This window comes from Dendrobates tinctorius, unplaced genomic scaffold, assembly GCF_039654945.1.
Source record: "Dendrobates tinctorius isolate UK_male_01 unplaced genomic scaffold, ASM3965494v1 ptg000059l, whole genome shotgun sequence".
In the NCBI taxonomy this organism is placed as follows: Eukaryota; Metazoa; Chordata; class Amphibia; order Anura; family Dendrobatidae; genus Dendrobates; species Dendrobates tinctorius.
Window position 1 is genome coordinate 1,297,244 of NW_027361727.1, and position 22,378 is coordinate 1,319,621.

The 22,378-nt window shown below is 40.6% G+C and overlaps 1 protein-coding gene across 4 annotated transcripts in view; it reads right to left on the bottom strand.

The window, feature by feature from the left end:
• GAS2 (growth arrest specific 2) overlaps nucleotides 1-22,378 on the bottom strand; it is a 109,155-nt gene that overhangs the window by 60,758 nt on the left and 26,019 nt on the right. For all 4 annotated transcript variants that reach the window (XM_073578281.1, XM_073578280.1, XM_073578277.1 and 1 more), the window contains 2 exons: nucleotides 20,927-21,086; nucleotides 12,061-12,185 (listed from right to left, as the gene is read on the bottom strand). In XM_073578281.1, the coding sequence (XP_073434382.1) occupies nucleotides 12,061-12,185; nucleotides 20,927-21,071 (270 nt within the window). In that variant the 5' untranslated portion in view covers nucleotides 21,072-21,086. The remainder of the gene's footprint in view (nucleotides 1-12,060; nucleotides 12,186-20,926; nucleotides 21,087-22,378) is intronic.

The following is a 22,378-nucleotide window of genomic DNA, read 5'->3' on the forward strand; positions in this document are numbered from 1 at the left end:
ACATTGATGCTGATGATAACAATGTGTTTGATAATGTCTCTGATTTCCCCCCTTTAATTTTGAGCACACAAGGTGTGGCTGCCCCTCCTGCTGCAGACCTTCACCCCGTCAGTCAACCCAATGTGACCCCGCACGGTCCCCCCAGTAATGCCTGGAGTCGTGGTGCTCCGACCTTTACCTCTGGTACCAATTATACAGGCCAGGCGTTTAAACGGAGAAACGTCGTACGTTTCCGGCACAGAGGTGCCAAGGAGGACCTGCCAGACAGGAGGTTTGTCATCAGGGAGCTCTTGTGCCACCAGATGGGGTTTGTGCCAGTCAGCATCCTGGCAGTGATTAATCTTCCAGACAGGCAGGGCTATGATGTCAGCTTTAAGCTCATGTCTGACCTGGACAGATTCTGGTCTAGTTTCCCCAAGTTTAGAGACACGGAGGGCTGGAGTAAGTTCAGCTTTATTCCTATCTCTAAGCCAGATACTGTCACCGTAAATGTCATCTTCTGGAATGAGTCTGTTCCCCCGCAGGACATTGTGGTATGGCTCCGGAGGCATTGTCACCTGGTCTCGGACCTCACCAAAAGCAGAGACAGTGATGGGATCTGGACGGGAGGGTGGCGGGTTTTGGTGAAACTGCGCCAATGCAATAACATCACTGCCCATTTACCCAACTCCTTCTTTATTGGGAGGGAGAGGGGTGTGTGTTTCTATCCTGGGCAGCCTTGTAAGTGCTCTAAATGTGGCAAGGCAGGTCACCTGGCAAATACCTGTACTGTGGTGAAGTGCAGCCTGGGTGGGGAGGTCGGCCATCTAACTGCAGACTGCCAGAACATCAGGTGCAACCTCTGTGGGAAGATCGGTCACCCTCACAGGGACTGTCCAGACGCCTGGCACAATATCTGTAAGGACTTTCCTGACGAGGACTTGGTAGCAGGGGCAGAGATTCTGGAGGAGGCAGCTTTACTGTCAGGGGAAATACTGACCAGACCAGAGGTCCACCAGGGGTCTACTCAGCTAACACCAGAGCAGCAGGGTTCAGAGTGAGAACAGGGGAGTATGGAGGTTGTACCTCAGGGGCAGCGGTCACAGGAAGGCATTACTTCAGTGCTACCATCTGTGTCTGAAGAGTATAGCAATAATCAGAAAAGGAAGAAAAAGGACAAGGCCTCCCGTAAACCTGAGGATTATGACACTGGCCAAGGAGCCGGGAAGAAATTCCAGAGTTCTGCAGGTGTAATGGTCTTATCTAACAGGTTTGATGTTCTGTCTGAGTCTGACGGTGATTTTGAAGATGACCTTAAGAGAATTGACGCAGAGTGTGATAGGGATGTAGAGGACTGTCCTCCGCCAAAGCGGAAGCCCTTACCTGAGGGCACTCGGGAAGAGTCTGAGATGGAGACCGGTGGTGAACAGAATAACTCCGACTCAGATCTGTGACGTTGTCAACCAGATAATGTCCAAACTCAGATAGGGAAAATCATTAGGAGAAATTAGGAAATGTTAAGATATGGAAGGATGAGTCACTGGGTAGGAATATGATGAGCTCTGTTTGTAAAGTGTTTTTTTTTTTTTCCCCCCCTCAAACTAGGAGTATGGACTCTTAAGTTAATTTGATATGTATAACCTGGATATGTAATGAATGTATGTACAATCCTAGTGAATTTAGTTTTGTATTATTGGAGGAATGTTATTTGTATTTGTTTGGTTTTTACAATAAAAATTGCCCCCTATGTACAAGCATATAACTACTATAATACTGCTCCTATGTACAAGAATATAACTACTATAATACTGCCCCCTATGTACAAGAATATAACTACTATAATACTGCCCCCTATGTACAAGAATATAAATACTATAATACTGTCCCCTATGTACAAGAATATAACTACTAAAATACTGTTCCCTATGTACAAGAATATAACTACTATAATACTGCTCTCTATGCACAATAATATAACTAATATAATATTGCCCCTATGTAGAAGAATATAACTACTATAATACTGCCTCCTATGTACAAGAATATAACTACTATAATACTGCCTCCTATGTACAAGAATATAACTACTATAATACTGCTCCTATGTACACGAATATAGCTACTATAATACTGCTCCCTATATAGAATATAACTGCTATAACACTTCCCCTATGTACAAGAATATAACTACTATAATACTGCTCCCTATGTACAAGAATATAACTACTATAATATTGCCTCCTATATACAAGAATACATCTACTATAATACTGCTCCTATGTACAAGAATATAACTGCTATAATACTGCTCCTATGTACAAGAATATAACTACTATAATACTGCTCCTATGTACAAGAATATAACTACTATAATACTGCCTCTATGTACAAGAATATAACTACTATAATACTGCCTCTATGTACAAGAATATAACTACTATAATACTGCTCCCTATGTACAAGAATATAACTACTATAATATTGCCTCCTATATACAAGAATACATCTACTATAATACTGCTCCTATGTACAAGAATATAACTGCTATAATACTGCTCCTATGTACAAGAATATACTGTAACTACTATAATACTGTTCCTATGTGCAAGAATATAACTACTATAATACTGCTCCTATGTACAAGAATATAACTACTATAATACTGCCCCTATATACAAGAATATAACTATTATAATACTGCCTCTATGTACAAGAATATAACTACTATAATACTGCCCCTATGTACAAGAATATAACTACTATAATACTGCTCCTATGTACAAGAATATAACTACTATAATACTGCCCCTATGTACAAGAATACAACTACTATAATACTGCTCCTATGTACAAGAATATAACTACTATAATACTGCTCCTATGTACAAGAATATAACTACTATAATACTGCCCCTATGTACAAGAATATAACTACTATAATACTGCCCCTATGTACAAGAATACAACTACTATAATACTGCCCCTATGTACAAGAATATAACTACTATAATACTGCCCCTATGTACAAGAATATAACTACTATAATACTGCCCCTATGTACAAGAATATAACTACTATAATACTGCCCCCTATGTACAAGAATATAACTACTGTAATACTGCCCCCTTTATGAAATAATCAATAAAAATAATCTGAAAGGTGGCTATATAGTTTTTTCCCCCCATTATTTTTACAGTTTTGAACTTTTATAATAAAATAATATAAAGAAGACATAAAGCCGTTATAGCATAGTACACAGAATATGGAGCATCACATATAATTACAGCTCATCGTAGTACGTACAGTATATGATATAAGGCACACAGTATGTAGAACATGCAACGTATTGACCCATATTTCCTCCTGATAATCATCTCTACGATTGCTCCTCATTCACACACATTCCTGACGTTCCACAAGGATCACATGATACACAGCAACCAATCATCTTCTCAGTTACAAAACAATATAAGTTTTTCATCTCATCTGTGCAGAAGTTTATTTCTGATAGTTATTTATCAGTATTAGGGTATGTGCACACGCTGCGGTTTTTGCTGCGGTTTTGGCCCTGCAGAACTGCAGCATTTCCGCAGACATGGTACTTTACCATGTTAGCCTATGGGTTTTAAAAACCGCAGTGCTCACGCTGCGGTTTTTTACCTGCGGAAAAGCTGCGTTTTTTTTTCCGCAGCATGTCAATTGTTTCTGCAGATTCTGCTGCAGTTTGCCACCTATTCCATTGTCCAGGTGTCAAACCGCAGGGCAAAACCGCAGGTCACTTTACCTGCGGTTTTACCTGCGGTTCCGCAGGAAAAAACCCGCAGGTGAATCTGCAGTGTGTGCACATACCCTTACACATCACGTCTGTGCTGCAAAAGGTCAGAGAACATTACCAAGTTCAGCTTTCACTTCGAGCGGTGTCACTCAGGCGCAGATTGTGGCCAATGCTGTAGGGGAAAATTTCCTTTCTGATAGGGCAGTAACAGAATTCTCCAGCAGATCTCTCCTGAATTATACAGTGACTATGGAAAGTATTCAGAACCCTTTAAACTTTTCTGTGACGATTCCTGGAGTGGACCCTCTGGGTCGTGGCACCAGGGCCGGACTGAGACCAAAAAGCAGTCCTGGTACAAAAAAAAAATCCCCAGCCCACATACAATGGATGTACTCACACAAATAGTAGAACACTGGCAGGTTGTGCCAACTTTTGCTTTAGCTCACGCACACACACACACGCGCACACACACGTGTCTCACACACGTATCACACAGCTCACACAAGTAGCTCACGCTCACACACACGTCTCATACACACATATCACGCTCACACACACACGTCTCACACACATATCACACACACACACACAGCTCACATGTATTACACACACATGTATCACACAGCTCACACAAGTATCTCACACACACAGCTCACACGTATAACACGCGCTGTGTCACACAGCTCACGCTCATACATGTATCACACACGTATCACACAGCTCACACACACGTATCACACAGCTCACACACACACAGCTCATGCATATCACACACGCATGTATTACACAGCTCACACACAAGTAGCTTACACACACGTATCTCACACACACAGCTCACACATATCTCACACACACAGCTCACACGTATCACACACACACAGCTCACACACGCATGTATCACACAGCTCACACACACTCACACGCATATATCACACAGCTCACACAAACAAATAGCTCACACACAGCTCACATTCACATACACACGTATCACACAGCTCACCCACAAGTAGCTCACACTCACACAACGCACGCTCACACACACAGTTCACACACACGTATATCACACACGTATCACACAGCTCACACTCACACACGCAGCTCACACCAGCATGCATCACACGGCTCTCACACACACGTATCTCACACACAGCTCTCACACACACGTATCTCACACACAGCTCTCACACACACGTATCTCACACACAAGTAGCTCACACACACAGCTCACACACACACATGTATCACACAGCTCACACACACACAGCTCACGCTCACATGTATCACATAGCCACACACATACACAGCCACACACAGCCTCACACATACACAGCCTCACACATACACACAGCCTCACACACAGCCACACACATACACACAGCCTCACACTCATACACACACAGCCTCACACTCATACACACAGCCTCACACACATACACACAGCCTCACACACATACACACAGCCGCACACACATACACACAGCCTCACACACATACACACAGCCTCACACTCATACACACAGCCTCACACTCATACACACAGCCTCACACTCATACACACAGCCTCACACTCATACACACAGCCTCATACACACAGCCTCACACATACACACACAGCCTCACACATACACACACAGCCTCACACATACACACACAGCCTCACACATACACGCAGCCTCACACACATACACGCAGCCTCACACTCATACACGCAGCCTCACACTCATACACGCAGCCTCACACAGCCTCGCACATACACACAGACTCGCACATACACACAGCCTCACACATACACACAGCCTCGCACATACACACAGCCTCGCACATACACACAGCCTCGCACAGCCTCGCACATACACACAGCCTCACACAGCCTCGCACATACACACAGCCTCGCACATACACACAGCCTCACACTCATACACACAGCCTCGCACTCATACACGCAGCCTCGCACACATACACGCAGCCTCACACTCATACACGCAGCCTCACACTCATACACGCAGCCTCACACTCATACACGCAGCCTCACACTCATACACGCAGCCTCACACTCATACACGCAGCCTCACACTCATACACGCAGCCTCGCACATACACACAGCCTCGCACATACACACAGCCTCGCACATACAGCCTCGCACATACACACAGCCTCACACATACACACAGCCTCGCACATACACACAGCCTCGCACAGCCTCGCACATACACACAGCCTCGCACATACACACAGCCTCGCACATACACACAGCCTCGCACATACACACAGCCTCGCACATACACACAGCCTCACACTCATACACACAGCCTCACACTCATACACACAGCCTCACACTCATACACACAGCCTCAAACTCATACACGCAGCCTCACACTCATACACGCAGCCTCACACTCATACACGCAGCCTCACACTCATACACGCAGCCTCACACTCATACACGCAGCCTCACACAGCCTCGCACATACACACAGCCTCGCACATACACACAGCCTCGCACATACACACAGCCTCACACATACACACAGCCTCACACAGCCTCGCACATACACACAGCCTCGCACATACACACAGCCTCGCACAGCCTCGCACATACACACAGCCTCACACAGCCTCGCACATACACACAGCCTCGCATATACACACAGCCTCGCACATACACACAGCCTCGCACATACACACAGCCACACACATACACACAGCCTCGCACACATACACACAGCCTCACACATACACATGCAGCCACACACACACGGCCTCACACATACACACAGCTCACACACACTCTCCTCTGTGGTGCAGGGGAGGCTGGTGTCCATGTGCAGCTCTTCAGCTTCTTCTTATGACCATGTGATATTTCAGTTTTTCTTTTTTAATAAATTTGCACAAATTTCTACATTTCTTTCAGTCAAGATGGGGTGCAGAGTGTACATTAATGAGAAAAAAAATGAACTTTTTTGAATTTACCAAATGGCTGCAATGAAACAAAGAGTGAAAAATATAAAGGGGTCTGAATACTTTCCGTACTCACTGTATGTAACCAGCATTGCTCTGTTTCTGTGCATCCTAAAATGTGCTTTGCAGCTACTGCTTGGCATTATAGTGCTGTTCTACGCCATCACACATGCCGACACAGAGATATAAACATATTAGTGCAGACACGAAAGTACATAACAAGCAACTCTGCACAACACAAATACATACACGTATAGTTACCAGATCCTTACATACAAGCACACGCCTCCAGAAATGTACACAGATACATATAACCAGAAACATAGTAACGTGCATACACAATACGCTCAAGACATGTACAGTACTGAGCAAAAGTTTTAGGCAGGTGTGGAAACAATTATATAAAGTAAGAAGCTGTTACGGGCTAGCGGAACGCACCAAATGATGAAGATGGTATGAGGTGCATTCGCAGCCCAGGGTCCACCGTGCAGAGATGGAAAACTGCTGCTCAGTAATGGCAGAGAACTAAATGAACACTGGCGGGTAACCACTGACTCGGTGTATGAGAGGCGAACCCTGTTACTTCACAGGGCCGCTGTGACATAAGATGAGCATAAGTGACGAGGTCACAGGACTCAGCCCCAAGGACACGGGGATTGAGTCCTTCTAGACCCACTTGCGCACGGAGCCACTACTGTGGCGCCAGGGAAAGATGCTATGGACGCTGTGGCCTGTTAGCTGTCACAAGGTGCAGCGGACAGACGCGTACCGCACTAGGTATGTACAGCGCAGCTCTGGCGGATGCCACTAACCAGCCTAAACTTTGGACTGGAAAGCGCTATAGTTGCGCATGGCGCAGCTCAAACAGGAGCTGCTGTACACCCAGTACGGTAGTGTCTTAGGTAGGATGGCACAATATGGCGCTAAGAGAGGTGCTGTGAACTGGGAGCACTGTGGCACTAGACTCAGCCACTACAAGGCGCTGACTCTAACTCTAATAGCCCTAAACCATATGTATCCAAGGGTTGGGAGTCTTAATGAGTCAGTCACCAGATACATGCATCCATCATCACTCACACAAAATACCATAAGAGTCTATACTAGCGCATGGCCGTGCGGCCATGCGACTCTTTTATAGCAGCATCCTTCCGGGACCTTCCTAGTGGTCCAATGGGAGCAGCAATAGGACCTGAGCATGTGACCTCAGACCTCCAATGAGAGGACTTCCCACAGGCATGCTCAGTGGACCGAAAGAAAGACTTAGTCCCAAGAGCTACTAGCTGCTGGCTATTGCAGGTTACTATAGCTGAACCCTGATAGCAGCAGTAACCAAGCCAACAATAGTAGACTGAGCAAGACGCCGGGAACAACGTCTTTGCTGAGCAGGCTCCTCTGCGGCAGGAGAGGAATGGGAGACTGCAGACGGCAAGGCTCGAGATTCCTCCTGTGCAGAGGCAGGAACCCGACGCCTAACAGAAGCTTTCACAACTTGAAGTGTTAAAAGATAAAATATTATCAATTTAGAAAATGCAAAGTGAATGAAGAAATCAAAATCACATCATTATTTGGTGACCGCCCTTATCCTTCATCACTACTTCTCTGCACACAGTTTTTGAAGGATCTCAGCAGGAGGTTCTGCCTTCTGTTACAGCCAAATATTTCACATTTTACTCATCAGTCCTGAGCACCTGCTCCCATTTTTCTGCACCCCAGGTACTATATTTTTGTGCATAGTTGAGTCACTTCATCTTGTTTCTATGTGGAAAGTCTGGTCTTTGGCTTCCAGGAAGACCATTTCTGGCCAGACTTTTACAAACAGTAGATGGGTGCAGGTTGGTCCCACTGTTTTCTGCAAGTTCGGAGCCGATTACATTGCTGGACACCTGATTTTGAAGGGATATAATCATGATGCATCTTTCATCTGTGGCTCTGAGTTTCCTCGGCTGACCATTGCGTCCATGGTTCTCAATATGGTCCATGTTTTGGTGTCCTCAGTGCTGAGAAATACATGCAGATACTTACCCATCAGGTAATACCACCATGGAGCTGTTAAATTGACTCCAAAGTTATTGTGCAGTGACCCCAAATATGCAGCCATTAAGATGTATCTGCAAAGTTAAAAGGAACAAGGAGTCCTAGAAGTGATAATCTGGTCTCCACAGAGTCCTAATCTCAACATCCAGTCTGTCTGGGATCACGTGAAGGATTCCCACAAGTCTCATACACAGAAGATCTGGGGTTATTGCTCCAAGATGTTTGGAACAACCTCTTGCTGAGTTTCTCCAAAAACCGTGAGCAAGTGACACGTACATAGAGGAACAGATGAAGGCAAACGACAGTCATCATATACTGATCCGGTTTAGATTTCTCTTGTTATTTCACTTTGCATTTTGTTAATTGATAAAAAAAAATATTAACATTCTATTTTTTTAAAAACATTCTGTGTATACTGTACACCACACATAAGCAAACACAATAATGTGCACACAAAAACACACAAGTATACACACACAAATATATATGCACACACACACTGGGGAAAGTAGGTGTTACGCCGCCTGTCACGCCGCTCTCACCTAGGGGCGGGACCTCGGTCCCGCCGTCACCTCTTCTGGAGCCGCGGCCGCTCCGGCGGTCCCGTCGTGTGCGCACGCGCACCTTTCGTACTTAGTTTCATGTTTGCACCATGTTCTTTGTGCGCACACGCGCTCTTCTCTGCTCTGTCTCCAGGCCTGTCCTCTCTATGGTATTGTAGGACTTGACCTGGCACACGCTCTGATCCTGGACTCTGTATTGTGCCTCCCGGCACACACTCTGATCCTGTACTCTGCCTTGTCTCAGTTGTGCCTCCTGGCACACGCTCTGATCCTGTACTCTGTTGCGCCTCCTTGCACACCTGCTGCCTAACTCTGTACTCTGATGTGCTCATTTGCACGCGTCCTGCTTTGCTTGCACCCGGGCGTTCTAGTCGGTGCACGCCATACGTGCTCTCGTGTACCCGCCTTGCACTATCCTGTATCTAGCGCACTCCCGTGTACACGCCTTGTATTCTCCTATACTCTCCGTGCCTCCGTACACTCGCCCTGTACCGTCCTGTACCCTGCGTGTCCGCGCTTTGCACGTTCCTGCAGACACACTCACTCGTGTCTCCTGTGAGCCGGCCACCTGGTGCTAGCAGTCGTGGTACTTTACCCCTGGGGCTTGCCCCTGACACTCCCTGTATAGGGGCTGGTCCTCACTAGGTCAGCTTGCCCTGGGAGGGTTGGTGCCACGACCCAGAGGGTCCACTCCAGGAGTCGTCACAGTAGGTATTTGATACATTGCCAATTTTACAAGTTTTCCCACCTACAAAAATTGGAGAGGTCTGTAATTTTACCGTAGGTACACTTCAACTGTAAGAGACAGAATCTAAACAATAAATGTCCAGAAAATCACATTGTATGATTTTTACATAATTGATTTGCATTTTATTGCATGAAAAAAGTATTTGGTACAATAGAAAAACAGAACTTAATATTTGGTGCTGAAACCTTTGTTGCAATTACAGAGGTCAGACGTTTCCTGTAGTTCTTGACCAGGTTTGCACACACTGCAGCAGGTATTTTGGCCCACTCCTCCATACAGATCTTCTCCAGATCTTTCAGGTTTGAGAGCTGTCGCTGTGCAACATTGAGTTTCAGCTCCCTCCGAAGATTTTCTGTTGGTTTCAGGTCTGGATAAGGGTTAGGCCACTCCAGGACCTTGTAATGCTTCTTTTGGATCCGCTCCTTAGTTGCCATGGCTGTGTGTTTCGGGTCATTGTCATGCTGGAAGACCAAGCCACGACACATCTTCTCAATGCTCTTTCTGAGGGAAGGAGGTTGTTGGCCAAAATCTCGCGATACATGACCCCATCCATCCTCCCTTCAGTACGATGCAGGTGTCCTGTCCTCTTTGCAGAAAAGCACCCCCAAATTAATAATATTTGCCCCACCATGCTTCACAGTGGGGACAGTGTTTTTGGGGTTGTACTCATCCTTCTTCCTCCAAACATGGCAAATAGGGTTGATACCAAAAAGTTATATTTTGGCCTCATCTGACCACATGACCTTCTCCAATGCCTCCTCTGGATCATCTAGATGGTCATTGGTGAACTTCAAATTGGTCTGGACATGTGCTGGTTGAGCAGGGGGACCTTGCGTGTCCTGCAGGATTTTAATCCAAGACTGCATAGTGGGTTACTAATGGTAATGTTTTAGACTGTGGTCCCAGTTCTCTTCAGGTCATTGACCAGGTCCTCCTGTGTAGTTCTGGGCCGATTCCTGACCTTTCTCAGAATCATCCTTACCCCACAAGGCGAGATCTTGCATGGAGCCCCGGACCGAGGAAGACTGACAGTCCTCTTGTGTTTTTTCCATTTTCTAATTACTGCATCAATAATTGTTGCCTGCTCACCAAGCTGCTTGCCTATTGTCCTGTAGCCCATCTCAGCCTTGTGCAGGTGTACAATTTTGCAATTTTGTCCCTGGTGTCCTTAGCCAGCTGTTTGGTCTTGGCCATGGTGGAGAGGATGAATTGTAATTGAGTATGTGGACAGGTGTCTTTTATACAGGTAACAAGATCAAACAGGTTCAATTAATACAGGTAATGAGTGCAGAGTAGGAGGCTTCTTAAAGAAAAACTAACAGGTCTGTGAGAGCCAGAATTCTTGCTGTTTGGTAGGTGATCAAATACTTATTTCACGCAATAAAATGCAATTTAATTATTTAAAAATTATACAATGTGATTTTCAATTTTTTTTTTTTATTTTTAGATTCTGTCTCTCTCAGCTGAAGTGTACCTACAATAAAAATTACAAACCTCTGCATTCTTTGTAGGTGGGAAAACTTGCAAAATCAGCAGTGTATCAAATACTTATTTTCTCTACTGAATGTACATGCATGCTGTCATACTTTGTTACATGAGCACAGATCATGGAGAACGACACAGCATACTTGGGCTTTTTTTTTTAAACCAGGGACATTGATAACACATTATTAGTGGCTGGACCCACAATTTTCCAGAAGATGTTGGGTGTGCGGCTCCCAACCAGGGACCGTGACAATCATTATAATGGAGCCCGATTTGGGTGAATGGTAGAAACTAGTGAGTCTGTGTAGGAAAAAAAATCCAGCAGGGTTACTACACTTTGCCCATTTATGTGGCCCTTTAATTCTTGGAAATGATGGGAGCTCCATCTGTCAGGAGCCCACTGGTCAGGTAATGATGAGAAAGTGATGATATATCATTCGGCTAACTATATATGCTATTAAATATGAAGGGTCTACCCCCTACCTACATTAGGTAATAAGATATGAAGACCGCTCACCTTGTACGTCTTCTGGGTTTCTATAAGCTTCTCTCGAAATTTACCCTGTAGAGTCTCTGCCAGCAGACAGAGTAAGGCCCCATTATCCAGTTTCTCCAGAAACGTCTCCGCCGTTACCTCCTTCCCTGCCGAGAAAATGTAGAGGTCAAACATATTTTCCCACATAGGGCTTCATCAGAGGAACAGAGGAAGAACAGGATCTGGACTACAAAGGATCGGGATAAAGTTTATTTTCTCTGATGAAGCCGCCTTCAGACGGGTGCTCGAAGAAGAATAACCGTTCGGAGAAGAAAAATGGAGCACAAACATGAGTCTTGTTTCTGCCCACAGTAAAATGCATCCTGGGACCATTCATGGTCTTTTCATCCATGGATTCATGTGTGGGGGCTTTTCATCCATGGAGGGGGTCACTCATAATTTTGGCTGAGAACATGGCCATGAATAAAGAATGGGATCTAAATATCCTCCAAGAGCAACTTCTCCCAACATTCCAGGAGAAATTAAGCGATGAACCAATCTTTTTCCAGCATGATGGAGACAGTCAAGTCAAAAGTGATAACTCCATAATCAGACCGATCGCCCCCATGCCATGCCGCATTGATGCAAAAGGAGCCCCGTCCAAGCATTGAGCGCATTTACTGAACATACATTTCAGTAGGCCAACATTTGGATTTAAAGTCATTTTTTCAAGCTGGTGTTATAAAGTATTCTAATATACTGAGATAATGACTTTTGGGCTTTCATTGGCTGTAAGCCATAATCATCAACATTAACAGAAATAAACACTTGAAATAGATCACTCTGTAATGATTCTATATAATATATGAGATTCACTTTTTGTATTGAAGAACTGAAGTAAATTAACTGTTTGATGATATTCTAATTTTGTGACAAGCACCCGTAGATAATGGAATATCATGTTTATATAATACCGCTATGCAGATGACATTAGGAGTCATGACTTTTGTAAGCCTCTTGTACCAAGCGATCTCTCGTGCCCCCGTTAGTAGGGGAAGTGATACAATTTGTTGGCACGGGCCATACAAAGTTCTAACTTTCTTTGTACATGTTAGCTCTGCCTTTTCCCCTGTCTGAGCTCTCAGAGAATAAATTACTTTTGCACTGAACATCTGTAACCAATGAAAAATATATTAGGTGTCAGCTTTCAATTTGCCATTCTTTATGGCTGTAGAAGGTTGTACCGAGTTTCTAAACCAGAGCCCTGACATATTTTACAGGTCACCTATATTAGCGCAAATGAGGAGCCTGCGCCGAGGCGGAGGAAAGTGCAAAATGGAAAATACATTAAGACTCTCATAAAGAACTAACACTATACACAAGGACACATACTGGATGAGACAGCAGAATATGTGATGGACTAGAAGCCATAGCGATCAGCAGATCTACTTGGGAAAATTGTCAGTATACAGTATAGTGTCTCAGTGTGACAACGCTATACATTAACAAAAATAATGGTCTGTCACAGCCACATGGTTGGTTGGTAAAGCCAAGAAAGAGAACAGTAACTTTTGGCTAATAATGGGGTCACATAGTACTTACAGCTTTGTTTACATAGGGGCAGTATTATAGTAGTTATATTCTTGTACATAGGAGCAGTATTATAGTAGTTATATTCTTGTACATAGGGGCAGTATTATAGTAGTTATATTCTTGTACATAGGGGGCAGTATTATAGTAGTTATATTCTTGTACATAGGGGGCAGTATTATAGTAGTTATATTCTTGTACATAGGAGCAGAATTATAGTAGTTATATTCTTGTACAAAGGAGCAGAATTATAGTAGTTATATTCTTGTACATAGGAGCAGTATTATAGTAGTTATATTCTTGTACATAGGAGCAGTATTATAGTAGTTATATTCTTGTACATAGGAGCAGAATTATAGTAGTTATATTCTTGTACATAGGAGCAGTATTATAGTAGTTATATTCTTGTACAAAGGAGCAGTATTATAGTAGTTATATTCTTGTACATAGGAGCAGTATTATAGTAGTTATACTCTTGTACATAGGGGAAGTATTATAGTAGTTATATTCTTGTACATAGGAGCAGTATTATAGTAGTTATATTATTGTACATAGGGGCAGTATTATAGTAGTTATATTCTTGTACATAGGGGCAGTATTATAGTAGTTATATTCTTGTACATAGGGGTAGTATTATAGTAGTTATACTCTTGTACATAGGAGCAGTATTATAGTAGTTATATTCTTGTACAAAGGAGCAGTATTATAGTAGTTATATTCTTGTACATAGGAGCAGTATTATAGTAGTTATATTCCTGTACATAGGGGCAGTATTATAGTAGTTATATTCTTGTACATAGGAGCAGTATTATACTATTTATATACTTGAACATAGGGGCAGTATTATAGTAGTTATATTCTTGTACATAGGAGCAGTATTATAGTAGTTATATTCTTGTACATAGGAGCAGAATTATAGTACTTATATTCTTGTACATAGGAGCAGTATTATAGTAGTTATATTCCTGTACATAGGGGCAGTATTATAGTAGTTATATTCTGGTACATAGGAGCACTATTATAGTAGTTATATTCTGGTACATAGGGGCGGTATTATAGTAGTTATATTCTTGTATATAGGAGCAGTATTATAGTAGTTATATTCCTGTACATAGGGGAAATATTATAGTAGTTATATTCTTGTACATAGGGGCAGTATTATAGTAGTTATATTCCTGTACATAGGGGAAGTATTATAGTAGTTATATTGTTGTACATAGGGGCAGTATTATAGTAGTTATATTCCTGTACATAGGGGAAGTATTATAGTAGTTATATTCTTGTACATAGGGGCAGTATTATAGTAGTTATAGTCTTGTACATAGGGGCAGTATTATAGTAGTTATATTCTTGCACATAGGAGCGGTATTATAGTAGTTATATTCCTGTACATAGGGGAAATATTATAGTAGTTATATTCTTGTACATAGGGGCAGTATTATAGTAGTTATATTCCTGTACATAGGGGAAGTATTATAGTAGTTATATTCTTGTACATAGGGGCAGTATTATAGTAGTTATATTCCTGTACATAGGGGAAGTATTATAGTAGTTATATTCTTGTACATAGGGGCAGTATTATAGTAGTTATAGTCTTGTACATAGGGGCAGTATTATAGTAGTTATATTCTTGCACATAGGAGCGGTATTATAGTAGTTATATTCTTGTACATAGGGGCACTATTCTAGTAGTTATATTGTACATAGGAGCGGTATTATAGTAGTTACATTCTTGTACATAGGGGCAGTATTATAGTAGTTATATTCTTGTACATAGGAGACAGTATTATAGTAGTTATATTCTTGAACATAGGGGGCAGTATTATAGTAGTTATATTCTTGTACATAGGGGCAGTATTATAGTAGTTATATTCTTGTACATAGGGGCAGTATTATAGTAGCTATATTCTTGTACATAGGAGCACTATTATAGTAGTTATATTCTTGTACATAGGGGCAGTATTATAGTAGTTATATTCTTGTACATAGGAGCACTATTATAGTAGTTATATTCTTGTACATAGGGGCAGTATTAAAGTAGTTATATTCTTGTACATAGGAGCGGTATTATAGTAGTTATATTCTTGTACATAGGAGCAGTATTATAGTAGTCATATTCTTATACATAGGGGCAGTATTATAGTAGTTATATGCTTGTAAATGGGGACAGTATTATAGTAGTTATATTCTTGTACATAGAAGCAGTATTATAGTAGTTATATTCTTGCACATAGGAGCAGTATTACAGTAGTTATATACTTGTACATAGGGGCAGTAATAGAGTAGTTATATTCTTGTACATAGGAGCAGTATTATAGTAGTTATAATCTTGTACATAGGAGCTGTATTATAGTAGTTATATTCTTGTACATAGGGAGCTGTATTATAGTAGTTATATTTTTGTACATAGGGGACAGTATTATAGTAGTTATATTCTTGTACATAGGGGGCAGTATTACAGTAGTTATATTCTTGTACATAGGGGGCAGTATTACAGTAGTTATATTCTTGTACATAGGAGCAGGATTATAGTAGTTATATTCTTGTACATAGGGGCAGTATTATAGTAGTTATATTCTTGTATATAGGGGTAGTATTATAGTAGTTATATGCTTGTAAATAGGGACAGTATTATAGTAGTTATATGCTTGTACATAGAAGCAGTATTATAGTAGTTATATTCTTGTACATAGGAGCAGTATTATACTAGTTATATACTTGTACATAGGGGCAGTATTAGAGTAGTTATATTCTTGTACATAGGAGCAGTATTATAGTAGTTATATACTTGTATATAGGGACAGTATTATAGTAGTTATATTCTTGTACATAGGGGCAGTATTATAGTAGTTATATTTTTGTACATAGGGGACAGTATTATAGTAGTTATATTCTTGTACATAGGGGGCAGTATTACAGTAGTTATATTCTTGTACATAGGGAGCAGTATTATAGTAGTTATATTCTTGTACATAGGGGCAGTATTATAGTAGTTATATTCTTGTACATAGGGGGCAGTATTATAGTAGTTATATTCTTGTACATAGGGGGCAGTATTATAGTAGTTATATTCTTGTACATAGGAGCAGAATTATAGTAGTTATATTCTTGTACAAAGGAGCAGAATTATAGTAGTTATATTCTTGTACATAGGAGCAGTATTATAGTAGTTATATTCTTGTACATAGGAGCAGTATTATAGTAGTTATATTCTTGTACATAGGAGCAGAATTATAGTAGTTATATTCTTGTACATAGGAGCAGAATTATAGTAGTTATATTCTTGTACATAGGGGGCAGTATTATAGTAGTTATATTCTTGTACATAGGAGCAGAATTATAGTAGTTATATTCTTGTACAAAGGAGCAGAATTATAGTAGTTATATTCTTGTACATAGGAGCAGTATTATAGTAGTTATATTCTTGTACATAGGAGCAGTATTATAGTAGTTATATTCTTGTACATAGGAGCAGAATTATAGTAGTTATATTCTTGTACATAGGAGCAGTATTATAGAAGTTATATTCTTGTACAAAGGAGCAGTATTATAGTAGTTATATTCTTGTACATAGGAGCAGTATTATAGTAGTTATACTCTTGTACATAGGGGGAAGTATTATAGTAGTTATATTCTTGTACATAGGAGCAGTATTATAGTAGTTATATTATTGTACATAGGGGCAGTATTATAGTAGTTATATTCTTGTACATAGGGGCAGTATTATAGTAGTTATATTCTTGTACATAGGGGTAGTATTATAGTAGTTATACTCTTGTACATAGGAGCAGTATTATAGTAGTTATATTCTTGTACAAAGGAGCAGTATTATAGTAGTTATATTCTTGTACATAGGAGCAGTATTATAGTAGTTATATTCCTGTACATAGGGGCAGTATTATAGTAGTTATATTCTTGTACATAGGAGCAGTATTATACTATTTATATACTTGAACATAGGGGCAGTATTATAGTAGTTATATTCTTGTACATAGGAGCAGTATTATAGTAGTTATATTCTTGTACATAGGAGCAGAATTATAGTACTTATATTCTTGTACATAGGAGCAGTATTATAGTAGTTATATTCTTGTACAAAGGAGCAGTATTATAGTAGTTATATTCCTGTACATAGGGGCAGTATTATAGTAGTTATATTCTGGTACATAGGAGCACTATTATAGTAGTTATATTCTGGTACATAGGGGCGGTATTATAGTAGTTATATTCTTGTATATAGGAGCAGTATTATAGTAGTTATATTCCTGTACATAGGGGAAATATTATAGTAGTTATATTCTTGTACATAGGGGCAGTATTATAGTAATTATATTCCTGTACATAGGGGAAGTATTATAGTAGTTATATTGTTGTACATAGGGGCAGTATTATAGTAGTTATATTCCTGTACATAGGGGAAGTATTATAGTAGTTATATTCTTGTACATAGGGGCAGTATTATAGTAGTTATAGTCTTGTACATAGGGGCAGTATTATAGTAGTTATATTCTTGCACATAGGAGCGGTATTATAGTAGTTATATTCCTGTACATAGGGGAAATATTATAGTAGTTATATTCTTGTACATAGGGGCAGTATTATAGTAGTTATATTCCTGTACATAGGGGAAGTATTATAGTAGTTATATTCTTGTACATAGGGGCAGTATTATAGTAGTTATATTCCTGTACATAGGGGAAGTATTATAGTAGTTATATTCTTGTACATAGGGGCAGTATTATAGTAGTTATAGTCTTGTACATAGGGGCAGTATTATAGTAGTTATATTCTTGCACATAGGAGCGGTATTATAGTAGTTATATTCTTGTACATAGGGGCACTATTCTAGTAGTTATATTGTACATAGGAGCGGTATTATAGTAGTTACATTCTTGTACATAGGGGCAGTATTATAGTAGTTATATTCTTGTACATAGGAGACAGTATTATAGTAGTTATATTCTTGAACATAGGGGGCAGTATTATAGTAGTTATATTCTTGTACATAGGGGCAGTATTATAGTAGTTATATTCTTGTACATAGGGGCAGTATTATAGTAGCTATATTCTTGTACATAGGAGCACTATTATAGTAGTTATATTCTTGTACATAGGGGCAGTATTATAGTAGTTATATTCTTGTACATAGGAGCACTATTATAGTAGTTATATTCTTGTACATAGGGGCAGTATTAAAGTAGTTATATTCTTGTACATAGGAGCGGTATTATAGTAGTTATATTCTTGTACATAGGAGCAGTATTATAGTAGTCATATTCTTATACATAGGGGCAGTATTATAGTAGTTATATGCTTGTAAATGGGGACAGTATTATAGTAGTTATATTCTTGTACATAGAAGCAGTATTATAGTAGTTATATTCTTGCACATAGGAGCAGTATTACAGTAGTTATATACTTGTACATAGGGGCAGTAATAGAGTAGTTATATTCTTGTACATAGGAGCAGTATTATAGTAGTTATAATCTTGTACATAGGAGCTGTATTATAGTAGTTATATTCTTGTACATAGGGAGCTGTATTATAGTAGTTATATTTTTGTACATAGGGGACAGTATTGTAGTAGTTATATTCTTGTACATAGGGGGCAGTATTACAGTAGTTATATTCTTGTACATAGGGGGCAGTATTACAGTAGTTATATTCTTGTACATAGGAGCAGGATTATAGTAGTTATATTCTTGTACATAGGGGCAGTATTATAGTAGTTATATTCTTGTATATAGGGGTAGTATTATAGTAGTTATATGCTTGTAAATAGGGACAGTATTATAGTAGTTATATTCTTGTACATAGAAGCAGTATTATAGTAGTTATATTCTTGTACATAGGAGCAGTATTATACTAGTTATATACTTGTACATAGGGGCAGTATTAGAGTAGTTATATTCTTGTACTTAGGAGCAGTATTATAGTAGTTATATACTTGTATATAGGGACAGTATTATAGTAGTTATATTCTTGTACATAGGGGCAGTATTATAGTAGTTATATTTTTGTACATAGGGGACAGTATTATAGTAGTTATATTCTTGTACATAGGGGGCAGTATTACAGTAGTTATATTCTTGTACATAGAAGCAGTATTATAGTAGATATATTCTTGTACATAGGAGCAGTATTATAGTAGTTATATTCTTGTACATAGGGGCAGTATTAGAGTAGTTATATTCTTTTACATAGGAGCAGTATTATAGTAGTTATATTCTTGTATATAGGAGCAGTATTATAGTAGTTATTCTTGCACATAGGGGCAGTATTATAGTAGTTATATTCTTGAACATAGGGAGCAGTATTACTTTATAGTAGTTAGGAGCCCTTGTACATATGGGCAGTATATCTATTATATAAAGCTCAAGTGTGTGTATGTATGTATGTCCGGGATAGGCATCCGCACCGTCGCAGCTACAGCCACAAAATTTGGCACAGTCACACGTCTGGACCTCGAGAGTGTCCTAAGCTATGTTGTGAGGCGAAATTTTAACCCCGCGCGTTCCAATTCACCAAACAATTTTGCCCCTATCTACATACTGGGGAAAAAGTGTGTGTGTATCAAGCCCCGCCCCTCATTATGATGTCATAATGGTTGCCATGGCGACGCTGATGTCATCATAAGTTGCAAGCCCCGCCGCTCATTATGATGTCATAATGGCTGACTATGGGATGGAGGATATGTATGACGGGTATATGGGCACGGGACTATGGGATGGAGGATATGTATGATGGGTATATGGGCATGGGACTATGGGATGAAGGATATGTATTCTGGGTATATGGGCATGGGACTACGGGATGGAGGATGTGTGATGGGTATATGGGCACGGGGCTATGAGATGAAGGATGTGTGATGGGTATATGGGCACTCGACTATGGGATGGAGGATATGTATGATGGGTATATGGGCATGGGATTATGGGACATAGGATGTGTGATGGGTATATGGGCACGGGACTATGGGATGGTGAATATGTATTCTGGGTATATGGGCATGGGGCTATGAGATGAAGGATGTGTGATAGGTATATGGGCAGGGGGCTATGGGATGGAGGATAATTATAATTTGTTATACAGTAACTATCCACAGTTAGTTACTATGCCCGGGCAGCGCCAGGCTCTTCAGCTAGTTCTTTTATATATTGGACAATATTCTGCTTCCTATGTAAAAAAAAAATACAGACTTGAACTTAATATTTCTATATATGAAAAGAATAAATACTTTAATTATAGATCTATTTAAATGCATTGTTTTGGCAATGCAGTAGTATAGAAATCATAAAGTGCTGCACCAACTCTTACCCAGCATGTTTGTCAGCCACAGCGCCAAGTCTTCTTTCATGGGTAGCAGACTGGCCTCATGGCGGATGGCCAGCCACTGGCTGTATTGGTTCATGTCGGAGAGGCCCGGCCCCCGAGCTGCTGGGCTTAATGTGGTGCACATCATCGTTCTGGAAAATGTCTACCACAAACAGGACAGAAGGAACGATAAGAACATGTCAGTGTCGCTGGAGTTTAATGCTTGTTCCCAAGTTTTAGCTGTACAAGCCTTGCATCTGTGTTAGAGTTAATCTGGAATAGGCTGAACTAACTTCTGGATATAATCAATATTGTTTCCATTCACAGACAGCCAGCTGATCTTGAAAACGGTGAAAAGGTCAATCAGAAAGACCCCGATTCATCAAGCCTGGCATTCGTTATGCTCCTCTGGAGCAAGATGTACCAAATTCATATGAAACCCCTGCACCCCTACAAGAAATGAAGACCATTGGGGGTCTGCAGCACCTTTATGCCGTAACTTATGCCACTTTTTTGGTGTAAACAATTATGATTTGTTTCAGGTGCGTCTGAACACAACCCATCCCAGAAAAGTTGCACTTACTAGCACAAAAACACTAACTAAGGGTGTGTGCACACGCTGCGGATTGTCCTGCGGATTTTTCCGCGCGGATTTGTCAAAAACCGCAGGTAAATCTGCAGGTCAAAAGACCTGCGGTTTATCTGCAGTTTTTCTGCGGTTTAGCACCTGTCATGGAGCAGGTGCTAAACCGCTGCGGATTCCACACAAAGAATTGACATGTAGCGGTTTTGAAACCGCAGCAAATCCGCGCGGAAAATTCTGCACTGTCTGCACATCGTTTTTCATTTTTCATTGATTTTAATGGTACTGTACAACGCAGCAGAAACTACTACGGATCCGCAGGACCAAAACCACTGCGGATCCGCAGCAGAATCCTCAGCGTGTGCACACACCCTAAAAGTCATCCAGCTTTTGCAGCATTTCATGCAGTTTTATGCCACAAAACTGGTGAAAATTGCTTGATGAATTAGAGATCAAAGCATTTTAGAAAGTTGCAGAACTTTTCCTAATCTTTATTTATAGAAAATTGGAGTGTCTCTTTAAATAATAATCAATTATTGTATATAAACACATAATCAGAAACCCACACACTTAACACTACCCAGCTGTACTGTACATATTACTCTAATACCAAATTATGGCCAAAATAGTCTGCGAATATCAGGAGAGCATTTCATAGGTGCAGATAGCTGGATGACAGGTTTTTTTACCCTACTATATTGTCATAGCTGTTACCCACAGCCACCACTAGAGGGAGCTCACTACATACAGATATACCCAGCCGTACTGTATAAATCCATATGCAGTGAGCTCCCTCTAGTGGTGACTGCAAAGATGCAGAATGATATCATTTATAATGCTACCCTTGTACAGATTTAATATAAGGATTATCA